At 36.1% G+C, this 27,452-nt stretch overlaps 1 protein-coding gene across 1 annotated transcript in view; it reads left to right on the top strand.

Moving 5' to 3' along the window:
* ZFAT (zinc finger and AT-hook domain containing) overlaps positions 1-27,452 on the top strand; it is a 79,260-nt gene that overhangs the window by 43,413 nt on the left and 8,395 nt on the right. The window contains exons 9-15 of the mRNA XM_071738434.1: positions 3,128-3,277; positions 5,177-5,350; positions 9,782-9,870; positions 12,281-12,419; positions 17,186-17,304; positions 18,796-18,922; positions 20,943-21,073. Coding sequence (XP_071594535.1) covers positions 3,128-3,277; positions 5,177-5,350; positions 9,782-9,870; positions 12,281-12,419; positions 17,186-17,304; positions 18,796-18,922; positions 20,943-21,073 — 929 coding nt within the window. The remainder of the gene's footprint in view (positions 1-3,127; positions 3,278-5,176; positions 5,351-9,781; positions 9,871-12,280; positions 12,420-17,185; positions 17,305-18,795; positions 18,923-20,942; positions 21,074-27,452) is intronic.

The following is a 27,452-nucleotide window of genomic DNA, read 5'->3' as shown; positions in this document are numbered from 1 at the left end:
GATGTGGTAAGTCAGTGTGCTGTGCCTGAGTAAAGAATCCTTCTCCAAACCTTGGGAATTCAGTGCCAAAGGACCCAAGTGGCTGGTGCAGGGACTGATTTAAATCTGACTGATGTGAGTTTGGCAGGGCCATATTTGTATGTCCATGCTTTCCTCTTCAGTATCTGTATTGCATTGGATAGAAAGGCCCACTGCTACTGGAGAGTTGGCTGCCTTGGACAGTATGCTTATAATTAACTCATCTGCAGTGTTACTTACCACCTGGCTTGATTTCATGTTAAGAAAGAAACCTGCTAATGAGTTTGGAGAAGGAAAAATGCAATTAAAATTCTATTGTCTTTGAAATACAACACAATAGGTAGAGCAGTCATTTCTTATCATCCACCTGCCACTGGGTAGTGCTAGACCCATGTTTTAAACAATTTCCTTCACTTTAATTTCAGAGTGATTCCCACTTTAGTTACCAAACCTTTTTATTTGCAGACCACTCTACAACAGTGTGGTTGGTGAAGGGCTTGTCATCTGGGGACATGTCTGATGCAACAAATTGAGATGAGGAAAGGCTTCTGTGCTATACTGTAGTCAGGAGGTATGTCACCCAGTAAGAACAGAAATTGAGTCTGAAGTGCCTCTAAAGCCTTTATGCTGTCTCAGCCAGGGAGTATATGAGACCTCCTTAAATAATATGATCTGTGAGCCAGTAGTACATTATGTACTGTAGGTACCTTCTGGGTAGCCCATAGTCTGCCCTACTCCATTCACTTCTGAATTATTAGTGTGTGCTGTGTCTGGGGTCCAGAAATACCAGTTACCTCTGGTGCCCTGATGTGCTAAACTCAGGCATTTAAATACTTATGAACAATTAATTTTTTATCTGAATCCCTTTTAGAAGCATAGTGTAAATTTTTTGATTCAGGAAAGTGGGTTCATTTAAACTTTGGGTTCTAATAGAAGTAAGGTTAAAAAAGAAAATCTGCTCAGCCTGTTATTTTGTGTTCTCATTTTTAATTCATATATTGTAGACAAATAGCATTTAGAAGCAAAATACAAGGTTTATTGGATATATCTCCATGGTGATAAAGAAATACTACATGTAAGATATGCCTATGCAGTAGTTGTACATTATTTTAATACAGAGAGGAGAAATAATGCACAATTTATTTTTTTTTTCCTGTGTATGCTGTCCTTGCAATCAGGAGGAAATCCTTTATTCGTACAACACACTTAATGACAAGCCAAATAAATGTAAGAAGTCTGATGGTATAAACTATCAAGTACTGCAGTGAAATGAGTGCAGTTGTTTTTAAAATTGTAAATGGAAAAGAATTAAGATAAAAGGAAAAATAGATACTTAAAAGGAATTGAATTTTAAAATGACATATCAAATATTAATTTAAACTGAAGCACTTTCCTATTTATGACTAAAATGCTACTTCTGGAGTTCCTCTCTCCTTCCCTTCTTAATGTCATTCAGCATGACCCCTCTCCTTGTATCTTCTTTTTCATGAGGTAGAAAATATGAGGTAAAACACTACTCCTTCCTTTTCCAGATTTGGAGAGAATAGGATTTGAATTCTGGTTCCATGAAGGCAGTAGAAAAAAACTCTCTGTAGACATTTGTAGAGCAATACTTCAAACCAAAAAGATAAGAGAGATTGTTCTTATTGTGAAATTATTTGAATACTCAGAAGTGAAGGAGTAGTCTTGGCTTTTGGTCCCAGTTCTCAGAATTCTCCACCTTTCCACCACCTGTCTGATTTAATGTGAAATTATGGGGGTCATCAGCTTTCATAGATCCCTGCCAAGCTGACATACTAGCCTGCAGTCATGAGTGGAGGATCTAAGCCATAGAAGGCAGAAAAGAGTTCAGACTTAGGTTTGTATTTTTCTTTTTTTGGGACCTTCAGAAGTTCTCTCTGCTCAGTTCATGGGGTTTTATATTCCCCTTTCTTGTTATTTCCTTTATGCATATGAGTTCAGGCAGGATTTTGGATTCCTACTCTGGACCCGGTTTTCAGGAGAGTAGGTATGGCAGTTTGTATTTGGTAAAAATCTAAGTTTAGACTAGAACTTTCAAATTTTAGTAGATTTTGAGCATGAGAAGTTATCAGCTTTCACATCTTACTGTTAAGATTGTACGAGTGCTGTACTTGCATTGAGTCAAGTGAAATGCATTGAGTAATTTGATTTATTTTATAAAAGCATTTGGCAATGTTTTCATTATGTGTGTTTGGGATATTTTAGTTTAAACTTCGTTATTTTGAGCTGTTGCACTGTGACAACCAAAACATCAGATTGCATGAAGGAAAAACTTACTGAGTTGAGAGCATTCAGCCTGAAAAATCAAAGCCCTGTAGAGGAATCTCTTAATTGGTGTTTTCATCTATCTAATAGGAGATTAAGTACAGAGCTGGAATCTTTTTGGAACTGTACTGTGAAGCGACATGACTTGAAGCAAGGAGATTCTGATTAGAAATTAGGAAAATATTTTTTATTATAAAGATGGTCATACACTGAAATGAGTTGGGACATTGTAGAACCTTCATCCTTGGGTGTGTTCAGAACCAGACTGTGTATGACTCCAAGCAGCTTGATGTAACTTTGAAGTTGAAGCTCCAAAATTGGACATTTTTTGGAGGAAGTGACCTTGGAGGTCTCTTCCAATTGCATTTGTTTTATTAGTCTGTTTTTAACTTTAAAATTTCCGATTATCAGGCAATTTTGTAGTTATAGCTGTGACTGAAAATGCTCTTAAGGTCTTTGTTATCTGATAACCTGAGGTGAAATGTTGTATGAAGTCTTTTGACAATATTGGAAGGAAAAATGTGCCATATTAAAGTTGGGAAAGTTCATACTCAAAACATGACTTCTGAGACACTTTTTTCTTTTTTTTTTTTTTTTTTTTAAACCCGGCAGACTAGGAGAGGAAGGACAGAACATCCTAGAAGCTCTAAAAGAAAAAGGTCATAATGTCCCTTGCTCACATCATACCTACATGGCAGTAGGGGAGGTAGAGCTTTTTAAAAGTTGGAGTGAATCAGGATCTAGCTCTTCAATATTAGTTGTATAACATAGAATGAATTCTCTCATGTCCTCAGGTTTTTATTATCTTTAACTTTTCCCTCAGAGGTTTCTATGACTACTATTTCTGAGATTCTTGGCAGAAGAGTTCAGCTGAAAGGACTTATTGGAAAAAGAGCTGTTAAATGTCCCTACTGTGACTTTTATTTTATGAAGAATGGATCAGACCTTCAGCGTCATATTTGGGCTCATGAAGGTAAAACTCTGCATTTAAGCCTTTGAGCATAAAATCAGCTGCATGTTTCACGCAAGCTTTGCTGACATAAAAATGGGTTCAAAGTTATTGCTGTACCTGAACGAAAAACTATAGATTATAGGAGAGGTTAAGTAATTACTTTAATCAACTCTGGATCAGATGTAGGACTGCATGGTCACAACATGAATAGGCAGCTTTGATGTTAAATAATATTAGCTTATGTTTCCATTTTTTTTCCAAAACTGTTTCATAAACTTCCATAAAATGTTCTGTAATAAATGCGAGTGAGAAGTGAATGAAATACATTCTCTGTCTCTTAAACCTAGTTATTTTCTTTAACTCCTCATAAGTAACTTCTGCTCCTTTCACAGCTATCCCAAAACACTTGATCTGGAAATCTATTAGTAAAACAATTGAAATCCAGTTGCTTTTATATATGCATATAACTTCTGCTTGTGTTTTAATTGCATCATGCTGGGCATGGCAGCTAACTGAATGGACATAAACAATGATGAAAAACCTGTAAGATAGTGCTGATCATATCAATCACTTTTTAGGGAGAAATTCCAGTAATATGGCAACACACAGGTTAAAAATCCCTTGGAGCTAAAAGTTACACCCAGTGAAATCTTTTGTCTTCTCAATCTGTCTATTTTTGTAACAGGTGGAGGACCACTCATATGTTCTTTAGTCAGTTAATAATTTATGGAACATATTGCTTGTGGTGTTTCAGCATTACTTTGAATTCTTTAGCCATCCATCTGCATAAAGAGAATAATGGGATTTGTTGTTCTCAAGCTGATATATTGGTTCCAAAGTTTTTTCTTCCCAAGCAGATAGTTTCGACATTTACACTAGCACTGCACATTTGTTTGAAGGCTTTAACTATGAGTTTTCTTTCCTGTGTACTGTGGAAGAGGTCATCTCCAGTAGCCTTTACTCCAGTAAGGAGTTCAGGTGATGCAAAGTTGTAGGCTTAGAGCAATTGCCTGTGTATTCCATAGATAGTTTTTATATTGTACCAAGAAAGCTTGGAACCCATCTCATCTAACTAGCAAGAGAAAGAAGTATATGGAAATTTATTCCAAAATCAAAGTGTGCAATCAAGTCCTCTTAAAGTAGGCTGTAATTCCTCATGCTTGTAAATCTAGTTTTAAGGCCATGAATATCAATCTAAAACTGCCAGAGCTTTCTGAAGCCTGAACTACTCTGCCAGTTCAGATTTATTCAGCTTTTCTTTGAAGGATTTTCGTTGTTTTTGTAGACCTTCTGCTAGATGACATATTGAGCATGTCTCTAGTATATGCTTTGGGTGTTTTGAGACAAGTGAAATTTTAAGTTATTGCATTTTCCCAAGAGGAAAAAAAAAGAAGTACAACTCCGTGAGGCATCTGCAAATCTTGTTCTAATAACAGTAAAACATAGCTTTGTACATTTAACTTGTCCTTACATACTAAGTGCCTAATGAACCTAAAACAGGTTTCTTCACTTGTTTTTGTAGTAAGTAGAGAATGATACTTATCTGAAGACTTGTAGAAGGAGATTTGGTATGTACACCAGCCAGTCATCAACCTAGGCAGTCTGGATTCTACCTTTAAATGAGAGATGAACACAGCAAGACTGAAACATTTGCGTTTGCTTGGTTAAACTCAGTACCTGGCTCCAATAGAAAAGTCCTGAGTTCTGGAAAAAGCCCTTCTCTTTCATAGAAAGTTAAATGATGCCATCAACACCTTGGTATCATTTATGCTGAAGCTATAAATGAAGTTTCTGAAATGTAGATATTTGACCTTTCCGTCTATGTTGCTTACATGATCTGCAGTTTCTTTCAAGGTAGTGTCCACCCTCTTATCAAAAAGAACAGCTTGTTTGTTTCATAGTATGTTTTTTTATTTTTAGGTGTTAAACCCTTCAAATGTTCTCTCTGTGAGTATGCCACTCGCAGCAAGAGTAACTTGAAAGCCCATATGAATCGTCACAGCACTGAGAAAACACACCTCTGTGATATGTGTGGGAAAAAGTTCAAATCAAAAGGCACTTTGAAGAGCCATAAACTCCTTCATACTGCTGATGGTAAGTGGGTGTTTATTAAACCCAAGTTCATTTTAGAGCAATACGTACTGGCTGTGCTAACCTAACAAGCATTTAAGTACTATTTACAAAACTGGTTTATTCCCAGGAGACACTGGATTGTGAAAAAATTCTCAATTTTGCAATATTAAAAGAGCTGCCTCTGGTATACTTGATTTTTCTGAAATTTTGGGTTGGCCTTATGCCTCTCCTGCAGAGAATTGTTGATCTCAATACAAATTTGAAATGTTTGATCCTCTTACTGGTTGCAGTGAAAATATTGTTAGGAGTTACCAAGTCCAGTAGCACAGCAGAGACAAGGCTGCTGCAGCTCTCTGTCCCCAGGCCTTGGCAGTGGTGACCCTGAGCACATAGGCACACATGCAGCATTTTCTTTTGTTCCATGATTTTAATATTTCTGGAAGGGCAGCAGAAAAAAGTGAGACACAAATCCAGAAAATTAACATCTTTTTTTGCATCTTAATTTTTGAAAAAATACGTTACTCCTCTGATATTATCAAAATGAAGTGATTTAGCAAGATAAGCTGTACAGACCTTCATTATGACTTAGTAGCTTGATCCTTGCTCCTCATGCAGTGTCGTGGAAATGTTGTTACACTCTTTATTGACCATTTAATTTAAATTATTTTGAAAAAGTTGCATATTCATTAGCTTTGTCCTTTCAGAGAAAGTGTAAATGCTCTTTTACATTTCTAGAAAATACATGAATTTTTTGTCAGAGATACTTATTTTTATAAATGCTTGTATCTTAATTTCTATTATTATCAAAAGAGATGATTCCTTTTACATTTACATGATGCATATTATAGGAAGCATATAGTTACTGTAGTACTATGCAAATTACTGTAGTATTACCACGAGTCAGTATATCACTCATTATTCAAAAAATACTTTCCAATACTCTGGAATAATTTGGTCAAGCTGATGTTGTCCATATATCTAAACTACAAAGATAATCCCCAGTTGATTCCTGGCTGGGAGAAGGAGGCAGGTGTATGATAATTAAAGAAAATTTAGAATACGATCAGACTATAAAGACCAAAAAAAAAAGGCCTCTTTCTGTGGTACCATAAAAGAATCTCTGCATGGGGTTTCATTTCAGAATCTTTCTGTTTTGTTTTCACCATCTGGCATAAAGAAGTGAAATACAGCAATGGAAGCTGAATTTGTTTTACCTTTGAATTAGTTCTATTTCTAGAACAAAATATATATGTGTGCATGTAATTACTGCAATTCATATGAGGCTGCTTTGAAAATTTGGCACATCTAGGAACATGATTATAGTCATGCAGGAGATAGACTTGTCTGAGTTTGGTTTAAAGATGTGAAGTTCTAAACATGGAATTGTATGCAAGGAAATACATTCTCTAATCCTTTAGATGAAGCCTTGGCTCTGGAGGCAATGTTGGTTCCAGGAGCCTTTTTCATCTGGCCTCAGACTGCCATAATCTTCTGGAATAATTGAGATAACTGCATGTTCCTTGTTGATTCACATCCCTTTTTGAATGGTCTTAATCAATCTAGGAATTAGTACTCTTGTATCTTGCTTTTTGCACTTCAAAGAGTTTCAGGGAATTCCCTTTGGAATAGACCTTTGGAAAACGTGCTTTGTCGTTGTCTGCAGTGGAAACAATCTCACTACCTGTTGGAGTCTTCCATAATCTTCTTCACCAAGTCCACCCTAGTGAACTTTTCATCTATTTTGAACAACTGTGGAAAATAAGATAACATTTGTCACTAAGAATATAGTGTATGATTTATCAAGGGACTCTCACCCCCTTGAAGGCTGACAGTTTCTCTTTGCCAAATGTCCCTTTCTATAGTGACAGCACTTGAAAAGTTCTTAATAGCCCACATCTACTGTTCTTCAATTATTTCACAAATAAATGAATTTGAAAAATGCTTTGCCGTTGATGAGTCTTGTCTTTCTGACTTATGAATCCAGGCAATTTCTGTTCAAATATCACCCTGCAAGGTCAATTTAACCAGTGGAATATAAAGTAGTTTTCTGTCTGCTTTGTTCTTCTCCAGAAGACAGACTTCTCAAGAGTGGCATGATGGAAAACAGTTCCATAGTTCAGTCCCGTTACTGTTTGTGATTAGAAATAAACCAGAAAACTCTGCTTTTTATTATTTTAGTTAAATATCAGAAATTATCATATTTTTCTTGACTGTTTTATGGAAACTTTCACACTCACTATAAAATGCTTGTAACTTTTTTGAGCAAAATAAAAAATCTAAGGAAACCTCATGTATTCAGGATAATGCAGAAAATTCTGTTTTGTACTTCTCCATCCTTCCTTTTGGTTTGTTTGCCTTTGGAGTAGTTTTTAGCACACATTTATTCCATGTCAGTCAAATAGAGTTTGCTAGCCATGGCCACTTAATACAGGAATGCAGTCCTTCTGTATTTAACACACCTACTTATTTGGCTGCAGATAGCAGGACTGATAGAATCTTAAGACTGAAATATGTGGAAAGAGGGAGTGGAAACCCAGAGAATAAAAGGAAGAAAACTGTGTTATTTTAAATCATAGGGAAAGCAAAATTTGCAAGAGAGAATAGAAGTGAAAGTAAGAGAGACCTACAGAATAATAATATTTTTGGGAGTTCCAGTCTTTGCAAAGCCACAAACAGCAACGTATGTTTGTTGGAGAATCCTAAAAACCATGACAAAATCCAACCATCTTGCTTTAAGAAGGATGGAAAGTAATGATTTCAGTGCAAAAAGCAGACTCTTAAAATTACAAAATCTGATCTTTTGCAGAGGACATGCCATCTTATTATTTTGCATCACATTCCCACTGGATTGCAGTATATCCTTCTAGGAAGAGCAAAACAGACTTGGTATAAAGACTTCATATGACAGATCATCCATCTGATTTCTAAGTAAATTATCATAGACAGTAATCATGCACTCTGTTAAAAATACTGACTTTATTTTAGACTGAATGTTCTGTGTGTCAGCTTACATTAGTTGAGCATCTTGTTTTTCTTCATTTTTATTGCTGTTTCACGGTGGAGGTGCTTTCAGCATTGATGCCTGACTAGAATGCTCACAGGCATGTAAACAAATTTCACATATGATGTCTTGTCTGTAGAACTTAAAGTAACACCTTTCACTGGATGACACTTCTGACAGGAAGTAATGTTTTCTTTCCCAAAGCATAGAAATTGCATTCATTGGCTCTATTGAACTGTATTTTGTTGTATAGAAGACCTGCCTGTGATGCAGTCTGTCAAGTACTCAAGAAACAAAACCCCTGTGATGCAGTCTGTCAAGTAGTCAAGAAACAAAACCTGTCTGAAATCTCCCAATGACTTTTTAGGTTGATATCTGAAATAGCAATGTTTATGCACATATGTGCCCATTGTCTTTACTCTCTACAAATCCACTTCATGATTTCTGAAACAAGCAATGAAGAGTAAAAGTCCATCAGTTTTACCTCCATACATTTTGACAAAATTTGTTCCAAATTAAAATAAATCAGCAAGAACAGATATAGAACCTGCCCATCTTCCCTGGGTAGCTGCCAGCATGTAAGTCACCACTTAGAAAATTTGAACTGGTCCCAGTATGTTCTTTCTCTTGCCTTGTCTGACTCTATGTGAGACTTAAGGGTACTGCAGAGATGTAGATAGGAGAGGACAAAACATCATGGTGAACAAGGCAAGCAGGCATCATTCAATCTGATGTAAACGGAGCAACCTGAACTATTTTTTTTTTTAATTTTCTAAGCAGAAGTGAAAGGTTGAAACACAAAACCTCTGTATTATTTGCCATTCCTATCTTATTTTTCTCTATAGCATATTTTATTTCTCCCTGTATATGGGGTTAAGGCAGTGTAGAAAACCCTTTTATGATAGTCTGAGCCATTATTGGGATTGTAGTGCTAAGCACATAACCAAGTCTTGTGGTAAAAATCATAGGTCATGTCATACCTTATTAGAAATACATCAAGAAAACTTAGACTAGGAAAACTAAGGAAATTTAAATGTATTTGTATCCTAACAATTCAGTGCTTGGGACAGAAGCAGGTAAAAATATGTGAAGCTTCTGTGTTTTTAGGATTTCCAGATCTGCTTTACAAATACCAAAAAAACTGTGTCTGTAGTTGTGGACAATTAATTGATTTCCTTTTTCTATTCAGGTTACCCTATAATGATTCTTTTTCTTCTTTCCTAAGTACTGTTCCAGGAGCATCTAGACTATTTAATGTCTATAACTTTAAGATGACAGTTGAGCCTTTTCTCTACTGTTCTTAGCTCTATTTAACCAAAAATTTCCAGAGCAAGTACCAGGCTTTTAGTATCATTCACTGTTAGCATTTTGGACATTTTTGACGAAATACAATCAGTAGTTTTCTTTACTGAAATAGAGAAAACTTACTCCATTTTCTATTCTCATTTCAGGAAAGCAGTTTAAATGCACAGTGTGTGACTATACAGCTGCTCAGAAGCCACAGCTCCTGCGTCATATGGAACAACATGTCTCTTTCAAGGTAAGAAAACATATAAATAATGCTAATTGATAGGTCATTTAGAAATACATGAAACTTCAACAGTTTTAAAACTGGCACATTTTCCTGTTTGGTGGCAATTATTGTATCTTACAAATTTTATATTTTGGGAATTTTCTTTTTTGAGACAGAACTATTTTTCTCCTGAATGATTTGTAATCAGTATCTTTACTTGGCAAAGTCCTTGAGAGGACTGATCTAATATGGACTTAAAAATAAATGCCCTAGGGAAGTAGGAATGTGAATTCCATATATCACTGTTCATTGCCCACCTTAATTTTCTCTGAAAGTTTGCCAGTCTAATGGACTATAGATGAGTTCATATACTTGAAGAAAATTGAAGAGAATTAATTTTAAAACACCCCATTTATCTGAAACGTGTCTTGGAAAGAGTTTTGAAGATCGTTAATGTGTTTAGATTACAGATACAATTTATTTTAATAAACTGTAATACGGTTTTATTCCTAAATTTCACACTGATTCTCACCATGATAGGTCTTGATATAATGTTTTGTGAAATGTTATGTTCAGGAAATAGAAATTATGCTAGTTTCTTTTCTGGAAAAATCCAGTATGAAAATGTTTATTTTAATCTAACTCTTTTTCTTGGCAATGAGCATAATTCTTACTGAAAACATGGAACTCTTTGTAAGCAAAAGCTTCCATTATCAGACAAATAATTTTGCTTCTACGAAGATTAGACTTCAGCCACTGGTAATAAGCACCAATGCTAAATACCCCTCTAAAGCAGAAAGGAAGACAGTCCTCTCATGTTTTAAATTTTGGAAGATAAGACACTGTATAAACTCAAGCAATTGATCTAGAGATAGGATACATTTTTAAGAAATATGTTTTCTTTCTTAGTATGTTGTTTTGCTGTGGCCTTACCTTTTAAAAAGATTTTTAAAAAATGAAAATACATAATTTTGTTTTATTGGCTAATGTGATGAATATACTCGTAATTCAGTCCTTGAAATAGAGCTGGTTCTGACCTTAGGATCAGCTTTAGAACTGTTGACTCAGTACCTCTCTTCAGTCTTCTGTCAGCCTGCATGTAAGTGTGACCCTTCAAAGCATTGTCAAGAGAACAGCAAACACTGAAATAGGTCAATCAGGAGTATTTGTCAAAAAGGAGTTCAGAAGCTGTCAGTTAGTAATGTTCTGCTTTCTTCTGGGACAGCTGTTTGCATATGTATCAAACTCAGGGAGATGTATAAGTAGCTGTGCAACTGAATTATAATTTAATCCATCATATTTCCAAGCTCCAAGAATTTGCAACCTTGCTATCCAGTAGCAGGTAACATACAGGACAGGCAAGTATAGGACAGGACAGTGGTTACAAGAATACTGCAGTCTGTCTGGACTATTTCCTTCTGAAAAACCAGTTTCAGCAATAGACAAAGAGAGTCTGAAAAGTGGAATAGCTGAATATCACAGTACCCCCTGAGTTGTCAGGTTAATGAAATATGAACATCAATTTTCTTTCTTATTTTTGCTGTTTGGAACATTAAAGAAGGTTATGAGCAGCAAGTTTAGGGGAGTGCTCTGGTCAATGGACCCTGCTTTAAATTCAACTTCTTAATAAACCTTTCTGTACCAGCCATTTTTTGCTGACTAGCTGTAGGTTGCTTGTGCTTCAAACATTTTGTGTCCCATTCTGAGGGACTTGACTTTTCCCCAAGGACTTGGGTCACTATCTGCATTCTTCTCCAGGATCCTAATATTACTGTCAAGCTTTCTGTGACTGTCACATATCTTGCTCAGAAGGTTATGCTCAAAGGCTTACATGAACACTTGGTTTCCTTCACTCTTACACAAAATGTTTTTTTTTAAAACTTTTTAAAAAATCACCTCTGTCTGCTGAAGGGAGATTTTTGTTCTTAAAATTTAATTAATTTAGATCCTAAAACTTAGCTTACCATAATGAATGCAAGTGCCAGTGAAAGGGGAGCAGCTGGAAACATGTTGAAGAGGGAAGGAAGCATTGAGCTCAATCCTGTCAGGTATTTAAGCTGGCTGTACAGTCACATTAGACCTTCAGGTTTTTTACCTTTCTTACTCTGCAAAGCTCACGCCTTCCCTTGTGGTAGAAAGTCTTCATGTGGTCAGATCTCTGATCATCAATCATGCAAACAGTTTACTGAATTACAAATAACAGAGTAATAATATTATAATGTTGAGAAAACTTGGTGTTTCACATATAGTAAAAAAATACCAAATCCTAGGTAATGTTTAGTTACTGCTTCCATTTATATTGAATTTTTGGAGGTCTCCTTGGAAGATGGCTAAGCCAGAAATGAATAGGATTTCTTAGGATCAAAACATTGTAACTCACAGCTGTGTCCTAAAGAGGTCAGAAAACATACTCTAACATTTTCCTTTTTTCTTCTAGCCTTTCCGTTGTGCACATTGCCACTATTCCTGCAACATTTCTGGTTCCCTGAAGAGACATTACAACAGAAAGCATCCTAATGAAGAGTATGTAAATGTAGGCTCTGGGGAGCCTGCAGCAGAAGCCCTTATCCAACAAGGTACATCACCATATAAGACTTGTTATTTTTTGTACTGAAGTAAACTCGATGTAAAGGTAAAGTTTTGTGTGATATGTAGAGTTTATTGAATGGTATGTGATAATTCATTACTAGTTTTTAGTGATTCTGAAATAGCCACCTTTCACCCTTCATTCAGTGTCCTTTGTTCTCACCTTCTAAGGGTGAACCAAAGTTTTGACTGACTTTGCCTGTGCTGTTCATTATTAATTTGTTCATTCAAAAAATGAGCAATAAATTTCTAAGTATGATTGAGCAGGTGTAAGAAAAGACTGAGAGAACAGCACCAAGTTATTGTTCCATTAGAAAAATTAAGCAGGGGGGGGAAGTATAGATAAAACAGGTTAGAAGTTACTATACTTAGAGTTTTGTTGATGGGGAAATAGAAGCACACTTTATCTAGATAGGTAGTCAAGAATTTGTTATTAATATAATGTAAATCTTAAAAGTCTAGGTCAAGAATCACCCATTTAGTTAGACTGTTTACATACAGAAGTCTGAGTGGTAGTTATTACAGTTAAAATGGTAACACACTTAATAGTTTCTACTCCTTTTCCTACTGCTGTGATCACCTTTCCACTATTTTACCCATGCTACTGCTAGTGCTGTTCCTGTTTTCCATATGTTCACCTACTCTGTGGACTTTTAGAGAAGTTAAGGGGCTTAAAATCCATGTAGTAGCTATGAAATCAGTGGCTTTTATCAAGACCTATCATGTAGAAGGCCATATTAGTAAGTGCACTTTTCCCATATACAAACTCCATTGCCAGCTCCATTTTCTGTGTTGTGCTCCATCCCATGGATCTTACGCATGGGCTCAGAATAAAAACAGGAGGTCTCCAGTTTTCTTATCATCCTGCAGAACTGTTAGCTTTTCTTAACATTTTGGTATTTTGTTCCTTGTGGGAGACTTGAATTAATTAGAGTGTGCATATGGAGTTGATAAACATGGGTCTTGTTGAAATAAAAATTTTCCTGATTCTGGAATTAGAAGATCTTCTGTATCTGGGTCACACATCACCAACAGTTTGTTGTGGACGTACAGGTTTTTCAGACCTGTTTTGGCCAGCAGTTGCAACTCGCTGCCTGACCAGCAACTATCAAATTTCAATTTACCATATTCATAGATCTGAAAAGCAATTTTGGAAAATTATTCATGTAAGGGAAGAAGACCCTTCAGACCTCATATTAAACAAGTCGTTTGAAATTAAGGACTGTAGACAAGAAGGAAAAGGAAGGAGAATGAGCAAATGAAAGAAGAAACTAACACATATTAATGTCTAATGAAAGTTGTCTCTATCTATTCATCTTCTTGCATTCTGCTTGTTTTCTTCATCTTCTCTACCTTAACTTGTTTTTTGACTGCATTGAGGGCATTGCCAATAATCTTAATTTCTTAATTGGAAATACTAAATTAATGTAGACTGCTGGACTCTACTTAAGATTCCTGGAATCAGTTTAAAAATAAATGAATGATTCATAGAACAGAAGAGGCAACATGCTCACCTGAGCAACTGCACTGCCAGGGATAGGCAGCAGTATTTATTTTTTGGGCTTATATTAAGAAATTAGGAACAGCTAGGATCAGACAAATGCTTGCTGTTTGTGTTTTGGTTTTGTTTTTTTTTGTTTGTTTTAAGTGGGGTTGGTTTGCTTTTTTGTTTAAATAGAAGTCTATGATCTGACATTTATTTTAATCCATTAAAGTAATAAGGGAAATAAATATAAGAATTTCATGTATTCTTCATAGTGGAGTATTATATGTGCGTTACCCATTAAGTTTTTTGTGAGAGCCTACCTACTTGCTCATTTGATAGATTCTTTTTTTTAGTTTTATTTGATTTATGCTTGGCAAGTCACCTGAAAATTTTTCCCCCAATTTTTTTTTCCTTCAGTGATACTCCCTGTGATCCATTGTTTTGCTTATGTATTCCTGCACTCTCTGAGAGAGACAAATTTTCTTCTTGTGTTTGTGCAGCATCTTTTGCAATAAATATGTGATGATCAAGTTGTGGCCTCTGTTTCATGATACCCCTCCCATCACAGGCTTTCCTATAATAATTGTCTTATGGCTATTCTAGGCCAATAAATAGAGGGTTGGGAGTGCATGTGTCAATGCCATGATGGAAAAAAGTTGTGAAGCTGTATATTGGTGTGCATTATTTTGTTGCAAACATGAGTTTTGGTATTGAAGGCAGATAAGGTGTGTAATTTGTTGACTTTCTCTGTATATTACCCATTGCTTTAAGAATCATCTAGAAATTAGTTTTCCCAAGCTTTCATATTAAGTTACTGACATGGAGTTACATATTGCCAATTGAATTCTATGCTTCCATTATTTGTTCTTTAATTAAAGTCACCATGACAGAAGTTACAGCCTTAGTTTATCTGGTGTATTTTTATAATAGTTTCATTATCAAAATAATGCAGAGAAGTTTTCTCTTTCATGACATCAGTATTTTCATAATACTACAGATCAGTTTGAAATGAATATCTAATTTCATTTTGCATAACTGATAATGTCTTTGTCCTACCCTAAAGGAAGGTATTTTGCTTTTGTGAACTGAGGAGTGATAAACCCCTTGACAGGGCAACTGTTTCAGTTTTGTATAGAAACACAATATTGAGCATCTCCTATAAGGCTTAAGATACACTGAGAGCAAAAATGGGAAATTCTAGAGAGAGAAAAAGTTTCAGTGACAGAGCCTAGTGATTGAGTGTAGTTGTATTTTGTTTTCTCAAACTAAGAACTTTGTTCACCTGGCAGAATACCAAATGGTAGGTTTCTGTTACTGTAAAGCTGAATGCTTTTCCTAGTCACCTTATTTATAAAGGGCTATGTGCAGTGAGAACTTGGCTTACCACCAGCTTATGAGAGTATATTTGAAGCATGTGAACAAGCAGGGTGAGAGCCATCATTTGCCATGATAATGTGCAGCCATCTGGTGGCTGAGGTCCTTAAGTGGCAGGATGCCCTGCCCTACTCATTAGATTTGTTAGAGTGAATTCTGGTCACCTAATGCAACAATTTATCACTTGCAGATTGTTTCTGTTCTGCTTTACTCAATAGAGGGAAAAAAGAGAACTACCTATTTGCATAATTACAAGCAAATGATCTGACATTTGACCAAATTACTTTCATAAGAAAAAGAAGTAAAAGCTGTTTAATGTAGTGCAGAAAATTGGATGCTTATGGTTTCGTCATGCTTAGTTTTTTACCTGTAATGCTGCAAACTCAGTCAACATTGTTCTAAATTCATGCTATGCATCATTTTGCTGACATTCAAAAAACTGAGGTTTACATTTTTCTATGTTAACATAAACTGTAGGAATGCAATAGCAAAGATAGTTGGCAGAAGGTGACATTATACTGTTAACTCTTCCTGGTTTGCTTTGATAATGTGCCAGAACCCTTAATAACGTTTGTTTGAAACTTGAGAAAACTAGAACAGCTACCTTAGAGAATACACATTTTTTTTTAAAACTAAGTATGCCACTACTGTGCATGTTAAATATTAAGCTCTCAGTATTGTTTATAAGCATTTAAAAAAAAATGCCACCACTTACTGAAAGAGTGCAGTGCATTATGGTTTTGTGTTGTGTCCTGAAGAGCAGCCCAGCAGGGCTTTGCAAGGCAACAGGGAACCAGAATTTAAAGCTGAAGCATGTCAGAAACCCATCTTGTAGATTTTTAGGCTAGATATACAATATACACCTGAATCTGCAAGTAAATGTAATGGAGCAGGCATTAAAACTTGTTTATAAGGAACTCTGTGATTTGAAATAAACAGTTTTACAGGGTACAAGTATTACTTCAGAATTATTTAAAACATGTGCAAGGCTTTGGTGGGCCTAAACTTGGGCATAAGTCCTAGACCCCCTCAGGCTTGAAAAAAATTTCAGTTGGAAACGATGACTTTTTAAAAGGAAACCCTTTTAAATTAGTCTTCACTGGTGCTACTAATGTTGAATTTCAGACAGAAACATGAATGTGGGAATGATTCTGCCCAGGCTGAAGCATCCTTGAGGTTTGTAGTATTTCTTGTGGCCATCAGTGGGGTTGGTCAAACTTAGCACGTTGTCATTCCTTGAAAAAACTTCCCCCCCTCTGATGTACATGACATTTCTAGAATGGCTTTTGTTAGCAAAGCAAGCACAAGTTCTCCCCCACTAGATAAGTTATTATTTTTTTTTGCAGCTTATGTCCTCTCTGCTATGGTTTAGCATCTCCCTTAACATCCATCTCCTGCGAGATGAAACTAATGCTTCTTACAGCATCATTTCCACAGATAGGTCCATGTATCTGAGACAAACACAGATAGCTGTCTGCTTCTGCTTTTTCTGTCTCATTAGTCAGTGGTAGGAGTTCCCCAGGGAGAGAAATGTAAAGAGAGGAAAGACAGGAACAGCATTCCCACAATTTCACATCCACCATAGGAAGGCATGCAGGCCTATTACAGCTGCTACAGCTTCCCAGATAAAGTTATTTCAGACTCCTTCCACTACTGTTTTCCAGAATTTTCCTTTAAGCATTATGACAGTCCAGCTACTTTATATTTTGCTCTTTTTTTTCCATGTTGGCCATATGGCTAAAAGAAACCCTTTAAAATTACAGTTATTTGGCTTGATTGAGGTGTCATCAAATTAAATGGGTTCCTACTGCCTTGAGAAAGTATTTATATGAGGAACTGGGGAATTTATTTGAGTAATTATTTACATTCAAGGAATTTATTTCTGTTTCCTTATAGGTGGTATCAAGTGTCCTGTTTGCAGCTTCGTGTATGGTACAAAATGGGAGTTCAACAGACATCTGAAAAACAAGCATGGAATGAAGCTAGTGGAACATGATGGGGAGGCCAAATGGGAGGTAAAGCAAAGTTGCCTTGGCTTTGGCCCTAAGACTTTAAAATACTTTTTGTAAAGTAAAGATAAGAATAAGAAGTATTCAAAATGTGCCCTTGACTTTATGGAAGGTCGTGTTATCACATCTCAGTTTTGAATGCATACATTGCTGTGACTGTTACGCTTGGCTGCTTTAATATCTAGTAGGATTAACTGCTTTTTAAGTGCTTATTTCTGCATTTTAGGGCTCTAGTCTGCAGCAGAAAAGGTGGCAGTTGTAGCAAAAAATGTGAAACTGAAAAATTTATTGCATTTTGTTATGTGCCAATTATTCACTGGTGTTAACTGCAAGATACGCAAATCTTCAAGATTCTGTTGAGTTAATGAAAAAAAGCCTATGTCTGCATCCAGAAAAGGTTAGAATCTGGAAAACTAAATATGTAAGTTGATCAACTAAAAGAATAGTACCATTATATGGAGTAAGTCTGGAGTTTGTTGGTTTCAGCTTCAATCCAAAGTACATAGGGAATCTCAGTATCACTAAGATGGGACCTTAGAAAGTTCAAGTTAGACCTAAGAAGGCAGGGTTATAAAAAAACAAATCAACAACCTGAATTTTCTCACACTGGGGTGGGGTAGGGCAGCTACCTTGGGAGGATTTACCCTTTCAGGCTTTCCTCTTCTATATTATGCACAACAATTATTTGTACTAACATGAAAACTGCTACTCTTACAGAGCAGAGCTGACTCTAGGTGCAAAAGCATTGGGAAAACCACAGAATTATCTAGACACTTTTATTAAAAAATTACAAAGCTGTGTCTTTTCTACTTCCTGAGTAGGCTGCTGTTATGTCCAGTGAGGTGAAAAAGCCAAAAGTCAGCTGCTTTGGGCTGACCTCCACAGTTTATGAGCTGTTCTGCTAAATTCCAGGCAGTCCAGGCACTGCTATAAATCTAATGCCTGATTTGGAAGAGCCATCCTGCAGTTCTTGTTTAACAGCTCTTGAGTATCCACATATACTAAATCCTTGAAAGCTACCAGAGAGAATTCTATATGGACAATTATTCAAAGACAGAGCAAACATTTCAGAATGTAGTCCTTCAAAGTCATATCCACAGTCATTGACAGCTTGTCTTGAAAAGAAATAGTTATGGAAAGGATAATTTTTCTAAAACAAAAGGCAGTTTTCAAACTTAAGAGGCATTTTACCAGATCTGCAAGGATAAACTAATTTTGTCCAAAAGGTCCAGAAGGACTTGGAGTCTATTTTTAGTTCTAAAATAACTGCAACAAAGTTGTTAGCATGCTTAAAACAACTATTGAGGTAGAATTTAGAATAAAACTATGGGATGGTATCCCCACTCTTGAATTATCCTTCACCCAGTCTTTCTATAACTCATTTTACGGAATTTGTTTTACAGATCTCATTACTTTAAACTCAGAGCTTTTATTATTTTCTACATTATTGAAATGAGAGTGAGATTATTCATGGATTGGCTGGGTTTTGTTTTTAAGGTAACTGCTGAAATTTCTGAAGAAACATCCACTCAGTATCTCCATATCACAGAGGCTGGAGAAGATGTTCAGGGCACTCAAGCTGCTGTAGCTGCATTACAGAACCTTAGATATACTTCTGAGAATGGTAAGTTACCATTTTTATGTTGAAACATAAAATACACCTTTTATAAATATATATATGATTCTTTTGTGTATACTGGGCAATATAAGATATCCTGAGAATCTATTAAAAATGGTGAAATTTGACATCCAGAACTTACTTCTGTAGGGCTGTAGTTTTCTTTGAAGATAAACAATGAGAAATGACCATTCTTTATTAATTTCTATGTCCTTAAGTCATTAATACATATTACACTCAATTTTGCAGCTTATTATTAAGTGTGTGGAATTTCCTGCATTTATCATTAAATATATTGTGAAATCAGCCTTCCTGGCAGGGTGTATATCTAATGGCAATTCTGTAGCTCTTACTGTTCTCCCTGCTTAAGTCCCACAGACTGCAGAAGGGACATGGTGGAATAGCTCACTTGTGATGTTCCCAAGACAGTACCAGCAAGCTTAATTTTGATGATACACAAACCAAAATAAGTTACTCTTTATCAAGCTAAGGATGAACAAGAGTAAGATTAGACAGTGATTGCTAAGTGGGAATAAAAAAATTTGGAAGAAAAAAATGTTCAAGCTTCTAATACATGAAAGTCTAGAGAGGGTGTTTAAATGCTTTGTGTTTATACATATAAGTAAATGCACAGGTTATCAGAAGTTAACATTTTACTCTTAATTTACCATTGTGACCTTTATAGTTCATAATCAATACAGATACATTACATAAAATCCTATTTTTAAATGAATTTCCAATCATGTTGCTATTATTTTAAAGACTTGGAATTCTGAATGACTAAAAACATCCAGGAGACATTTTCTTAAGCTTTCATTTATTTAAATTAAAGTAAAATGATAATTGGGATATGCTGTATGTAAGTTTTGTTTTTAAGCTTGGGGTTGTAGTTTTCAGTGTAGAATGATTTGCTTTTTAATGCATCCAGATCCATATATTCTTGCAGCATATTCCCTCTAGGTATGAAAACCCATAATCTAAGACAGTTATACAGAAAAAAATCCTAAAGAAAGCAAACATTTTTCAGTATACAGATAAAATTCTTACATAGTTAAGAAGATATAACTACTTTTTGTTTAAAATGAAATTATTTCCTCTAGATCCCCATCACAGTGTCAGCCTCAATTTGAAGGGGTTTGTGATGAAGAGATGAGCTTTTATTCTACTTACTTTCTCTTTCTGAGCTCCAGCAATGACTGCAGAAAGCATAGGGCAGCTTTAGCATGACCCTGAGAATTTCTTTCCCTTACTGACATCTCTCTCATGCTGACACTGGAGGTCTGGGAGTGGTGGGCCACAAGAGGGGCATTCACATTCCTGCATAACAAAATACATTTTCCAATGAATGAATCTTTCCTTTTCACACTTGGGGAGAAGGGAGAGTACAACTGTGCACAGGGTCTTTTTTGTAAAATTGCCTTTCCTTTGGCAGGGCTACACACAAGAGGATCTTTTAACAAAAGGTCAAACAGGCTCTGATCCCATGCTTATAAAATGATAAACATGAGCTCTCCCAACCAATTAACTTTTCCCTTCAGCATGTTGGTGGCAGCAGTACCTCTTCTAGGTTGAAGGGTATTGCAGATGGCCAGACAGATGGTAAAGACAGGTTTGTAATACACAAAATAGCCATCATGGGTATAGGTTTAGAGCTCAGGGTCTGCTGAAGCTGGATGTCTGGCGAGTGTACATTTGGATTTGTAGTCTTGCAGCTTCTTAATTTGCAGTTATTTCTATGAGTTGCATCTATTGTTTGTTTCTTCCATGGTTCCTTTTAGTTCTCTTTCAAATAGGCATAGAAATGATCAGTGTGGCTTCACTTGCTGATTCATGGATTCCTCAGGCAAACTTATTTTGTGAATACCTTCCTGCCACAGGCTCCTGTTGTTATGAGCTATTTGAAATTTACAACAGCTCTGTGAGCCAGGGTTAGGGCAGGAGGGGAAAGTTTCCCTAGCACTTAGATTCCTATACCCTTAGAGCTGTTTCACTGTAATGATCTTCTGCTTACTGTCTTTCTGATAAGGTGAAAGACTTGATCCAACAGCTGTAAACATCCTGCAGCAAATCATTGAGTTGGGTTCGGAAACCCATGATGCCACTGCAGTTGCTTCTGTAGTTACCATGGCACCTGGCACTGTCACAGTGGTAAAGCAGGTAAGAGCTCTTCTCAAGAAAAGGTGTAATTAACTTCTGTATATCTATTGTGAAATGAGCAATATGCTGCAAGGGTTAAATTTGAGTGTCCATACAAGACATGTATAGAATTTTTCCTAAATTATTTTTTTGTTACTTTATGTGTATTTATGTGCTCCCCCACATACATGTTTATACATCTAGATACATATGTTTATAAAAACAGGTACATTTTTGCGTGTATATGAAATATGAGTGAAAAAATAATTGTATATGTGTACATGGTGTGTGTGTGTGTGAAAATGCAACTTTTTTCTAGCAGGTATTTTCAGGCTTTTTAAAATAACACCTATATTGAGGATGGGCCCATTCTCATCTAAAAGAATCAGGAGATCCTTGGCACAGCATTCATCTGCATACAGAAGAGCCTGAAAGATGTTGTTTTGTGCACAGCTGTTCATGCTCTGCAACCACAATGCTGCAGGACCATGCCCAAGGAGTAACCATTGCCATTGGGCTTTGCAGTGCTGTCCTATGGCTGAAGTTATAAAGGTTTGCAGGGTTCTAAAGTTGTGTACCCTGGGGACAAATGGGACCCTGCATTTCTAATGAGGGGTGTAACACAAGTGTTTTGCAGCTCTGAGAAGAGTATAGCAGGTGCTCCTTACAGCAGTTGCTTATGTGAGACAAAAGTCAGTGTGGCCAGCCATATCTGAGGTAAATAAAAATTCAACTGAGTTGTAGTTGGTTGAGAAGGGCTATAGTTAATTTTGTTGTTATGAGGGAAATTGTGCAAGACCAGAAGTTACAGATCAATATTTAAAAAAAAAAACAAGGATTTATTAGATCAGTTGTTAATTTCAGGCTTTTTCAATAATTCCATTTCCAGCAAAATGGTGCATTCAAGGGACAAGTAATTGACATAATTTCTGCTGGGCAATGTAGTTCCTCATAAAATCACACAAATCTTCTGGTAAAAGTAACTTTAATGTATGTATATTTTTTTTTAAGTTTGCTACCACACAGTTTTTTGCTAAATTTTTTTTGCACTGTACAGTGTTACCAAAGCACTTTAGAAATTGAGAATGATAAGACGTACAAAATGGACAAGAAAAGGAAATAATTTTCAATTTGAGATGGCTGTATAGTGCAGACTAAAGGTATTTGCTAGCTGTGTTGCTGACATTTTAAGTTTCTCCCTGTAGTGTTCTTCAAGCTCCACTTGTTCTTCCTGTATTATCATAACTCTCTGCTTATCCCTTTTCCCATTCTGTTCATTGATTCACTGGGGTCTCTGCACTCAATAGACGAGGGAAGAAAAATACATAAAAATCCCAGAATCATAGACATCTACCTGAGGAGTCTCAAATTCCTGAAGAGTTTGACTCCTTTAATTTGAATGAACCTAAACTGATTAATCTGAGAGCTATAACTGACTTCTGTTTCAATATTTTCTGTAGTGTTGTGGATCTTGAGTTCATGAGAATGCCATAGAAGTGGGAAGTCTCAATGCAGTATTTGGATAATCCAAAGGTCAGGGAGATAAGGCATTCTGAGATTTTCCTTTCCAGTACATAACAGGTGTCTTGATTAGAAACCATGTTAAGAGTTTTGGTATTATTTTTTTGAAGAATAAGAGGATTCTAATTTGGAATCTAAATTCAGCCGTTAAAGAGGAGAGACTTTTTTGCCCTCTTTATGTACATGTTTCAAAGCAACTTTAACAGTAGAGTCACTTCCAATGTGCACACTTTGCTAAACATGCAATTTATGGAAGTGTTGAATACAGTATTAGCCACTGATATTTGTCTATGCTGTCTGTCAATATTACTAAAATGTCTTCTTCCCTTAAAAATACTTATTTTGAGAGCCTTCTAAAAGCCTATGAGAAAAATTATGGTTGAAGCAGCACCTACCAAGGGGAAACTACGTTTTGGTTTTTGAAAGCTAAAAAATACATAGTGTTAAAAATTCAGTGATTCTTCCTCCTTCAGGTTCTTAACCTGATCAATGTCTGATTCATCTTAAAACCTATCATCTTCCTTGTTAGGCCATCTGAATTCGCTGACAGCTTTTTGTAAGTAAATGCTTCTATCCTAAATTAATTATTTCCCTCAATTTTTAATCCATGTTTCTGGCCTTCGAGTTTACAAACTGCTAAGTGCTGATCACTTGTTTTCCCCTTGCCTTGAATACATCAGTGATTGTCACAGTTCTGATGTCAAACTGTTACAAGCTCCACTAATATATCAAGGACAGAATTTTCAGAGTACAGAATCTCTTTGCTGCTTTCCTTTTTTTGTTTTCTTCTGCCTCCTTTAGAGCCCTCTTCATATAAAATGCTGCTTTCCCTCTAACTGTACATTTCATAGAAGCAAAATTGGTCAAGAATTTCAATACATCTCAAGCTGATTGATCTTGCCTTGCCTCTGTTTGCACTGAATGTTACTCATGCCTTACTTTGGTGCTCACAGCATTGTTCCTTTATTAACACATTTCTTGCATGGGTTGGAATACCTTCTCTTTTCTTTCTCTGTTAGCCTCAGTGACTTGTGACACTTTGTGTGTGCAGAGATGGGATTTCCCAGGGCAGGATCAAGTGGCAGCTCCCTATGACAGCTGACTGACTGCTTAGTTACCTTTGGTGGGCTTTAGGGGAGGGGACCAAGGATCAAGGGAGGTCTGTAGATGGTGATGATTATTATTTCTCTTTTTAAATTTTTCACCTTTCATTTTTCTCTTTAATTTCGTTTTATATATAAATCCTTTTTTAAATGAAAATCTTTTTAATCTGTTATACAGCTTGAGTTAGTGTCCAGTTCTTGTCTTCCTACCAGAAGATTGCTTCAGGATTATAGACACACCCATTTTTAATTTGAGGGAAAGAAGTTTTTAAATGGCATTAAGATGACTGTAATCCTCTCCAGAATTGTCAGCTTAGCTTTTTTCTTGAATAGTGATTTACTTTCTGTGAGATCTCACTCGTATGTACCTATAACTTTGTCCGTTTTTAATTATTCTGAGTTCCTAATTGTTAACCTTGAACTGCTCTAAAGACATATTCATATTTCATGTCCCTGCTGGAAAATCTATTCCCCAATTTCTTCTGTGACCTTCAGCTTCTCTTGAGGATTGTGAGACAAAAAATGTATCCAGCAATATATCAGCATCATCTGTCACTGAATTTTCACTCTTGTTCTTTAATGGCCTCACCAAGTCCTTGCTTGGCAGCTTGGTTCCATTTTTTTCCTTAACAACATTTATTGTAGTTTTTCTGATTTTTATGCTGTTATGTTGATTTCTTTCTTTTTCTCTAAGGACATACATTATCCATTTTTTGATCAGTTCTTACCTTCATCTCTCATTTTTAGCTAGCCCTCACAACTTAGCTTCATATTTCTATATTTCCACAAAGTAATTTTAGTCCTAAATTATTGGAACGTTTTAAAGGTATTTTTCCTCTAAACATTACGCTATATGTGGCTGTCTCCGTGTCCCATTTCCTCGGTGGAGTTTTCTCTCACAGCTGTCTCCTTCCTTACTTTTCACCCATAAAATTGCCATTTACACTTGATCCTTACAGTTCTGTGTGAATCCAGATGTATCTGTCAGTAATGCAGCCAGCTTCACTCTTAGCACTTCCCATCTCCTGTGTGCTCAGGTACCTTCAGTGTGTGGGATCTGTAGTGTTTCAGGTTACTGCAAAGCTTTGGTCTGAAGAAACCACCTTTGTCTCTATCATGAAGTCCTTTTCAGCATATTGCAAGATATCCAGTCAATTAGCAGTCAGATAGCTCTGACAAATTGCAAGACAGAAAAGATACCACTTCTGTGGTGTTCTGTTAAACTGTTGCTCTGTGTTGCATGTGGTCTTAATGATTGTATCTTAAATAATGAGTAAACATTATAATGGAAGTGAAATCAATATCATATTGTTTGTTCAAAGCCCCCAGCTCCTGAGTTGAGTGTTGAGAAGAAAAAAAAAAAAAACGGTTCTGACTTTGGAGACTATTTTTTGTTTACAAGAATGATTTTATAAAAGAAAGCACTTTGAAAACATAGCAGTAACAAATCTCAGCCTGAATCAGGATTCAGCTGACTACTTTAAACACCCCAAAAAAAGAAAAGTTAGCCCTATTTAGCTTGAATTATGACTGGGAAATAGGAATAACTGTTGACTCTGATCATGTCATGTGTATGAGGCCTTTCAAAGGTTGTGTCTAGAACCTGAAATAACTTATTCTTGCTTAAGAGTTATTATACTAAGCTGTTATCAAGGTTAAACTTTTTCTGGCATCTAATTTGGAAGAAATCTTGTTGTCCAACAGCTATGAAAACATACAGCTGCCCAAGAATGTAATATACATCAGAAGCCCCAGAGAAAAACAAGTTAATAGTGTGAAGTTTTACCAGTGTGATCTGAGATTGGCAAAAATCCACACTGAAGCTTTGACCACAGCTTGAAAGAGGTGAATCCTTCTCTGTGTGAGTCCTTTTCAGATTCCAGTGAGTCTGGGTCTCTTTCTGAGAGATACCTCTTTATGGCATGGTATTTCAGTTGTCCTGCACATCTCAAAGACCAAAAAAGGCAGCAAGGTGGGGAAAGGGTGGAAGCACAGTGGTAAGTTTGAAAAATAACTTAGGAAAGAGGCTAATAAATGCTTAGGAAATACAAGAAATGTCACTCATAATGAATGGTGAACACTGAAAAAATTTGGGGAGAAAGCAGTTTTGTGGGAACAAAGCACATAGCATGGTGGAGGGACTGGAAATATGAAACAAGTGACTTCATGTTCAACAGATTTGACTCTGTCCTACTACTCTGAAAGAAAAAGTAGAAACTATATACAGTTCTCTTTCCAAATTTGAATTTTTCTTTTTACCTCAAATTACTGAACTAGAGCAGCATATTTTTTATTCCTAGTCTCAAGCAGAGTTATAAATCAGTATAGTTTAATGACCATTTAAATTTGATTGTATGCTATCTGTTTTTCAGATCTTTTTCATTTAGATACTGTAGGCAAAGGTACTGATAATTTGCCATCTATAGGCCTGTAATGTTCTACCTGTTATACTGGCAAAGAGATTATTGTCCTGATGGGAGAAAGTCATTTAGCAGATGATTGTGTGAAGCTTTACATCTTGTCCTCAATACCATTTTTTCTGCTTGAAGACACTGGGATCCCTCTTCATCAAGAGCACATCCTTGCTATCTCATATACAGAGAACTACTAGAGAGCAGGGCAGTATTCTTTGTTCTCTCAAACAGAGCAAAACAACTTCCCAAAAAAACAACTAGCCTATGCCCATGGTCTTGTTTGCCATGTCAGCTCCACATTTGTTTCCTTAATTTCTAATTTTTCTGAACAAGGTGTCTGGATGAGTACTGCAAACAGACATTTTGATGCCACCTTACTTGGAGCACATTAGCATGTAAAGGCTTTATTTAAAAATCCATGGCTTAATCTCCTGAGTAATAAACAGACATTTGAACTTGTTGATCTTTGTTTCAGGGGTGACATTTTGCAAAATTACATTGCCACCTTGAATAATCTTACTCTGACCCTATAAAGTTTTCTTGTGGCTCTGCAGCTATCACATCAAGCTCACTCTGAAGATGGCTGAGAAGATAATAATTAGTCATTAGCTAATCATCAATCACTAAGATGGTTATATCAGTCTTTCTGCACAAAATGTTCATCAGTGGTCCACTCTCTTTTTTAACCTAATGGGGTATAAGTCTTTCCCATTATTCACCCCAGAAAGCTTATGACTTCTTCAGGTAGGATTCTTGGGTCTAGCATGCAGGTGATTAGCTAAATGGTGCTGACTTGTTCTGCATGATGACTTTGGTAATGATCTTTAATGTCAACCACTTATCTAAAATGGTTGTCCAAGCCATCATTATTTTATGCTACAGTTAACAGTCTTTTTTTCCTGACATTCACAGATTATATTTTGCTCCTTTTGTAATCTTTTAGAAAAATTCAAACATTACTCTTCTTTGTCCCTCTTGACATCACCCTTTCTTATTTTGTTCACTTGATGTTCCTTTGTTGCCACATCAAACAAAACCTTGTTTTCATTTCCAAGGCTTTTTACTCCTTTCTGACTTAGTGTTCCATTTCTCAATTAGCTATCTTTGCCCATAACATGAAGATTAAATTGCTCATTACTTTTTAAAAACAAGTTTCTTAATGCCTTCCTCCATATTGTGCTTAGTTATGTGGATTTTTAATGAAGAGCAATTTGTACCTCATTGTCTTCTCTCAGTTACTCTTCAAAAATATGATGACAGTAATTATCTGTGGTTAGGCTATATTGCTGTACTGTCACTCCTGCCTATCATGCTGAAATAGCACTGTCTTGTTTATTTTGTTCTCCTCCACCTCCCTTTTTC

The sequence above is a fragment of the Heliangelus exortis genome, chromosome 2 (genome assembly GCF_036169615.1).
Source record: "Heliangelus exortis chromosome 2, bHelExo1.hap1, whole genome shotgun sequence".
Classification (NCBI taxonomy): Eukaryota; Metazoa; Chordata; class Aves; order Apodiformes; family Trochilidae; genus Heliangelus; species Heliangelus exortis.
This window is presented reverse-complemented; position numbering and strand designations above follow the sequence as displayed.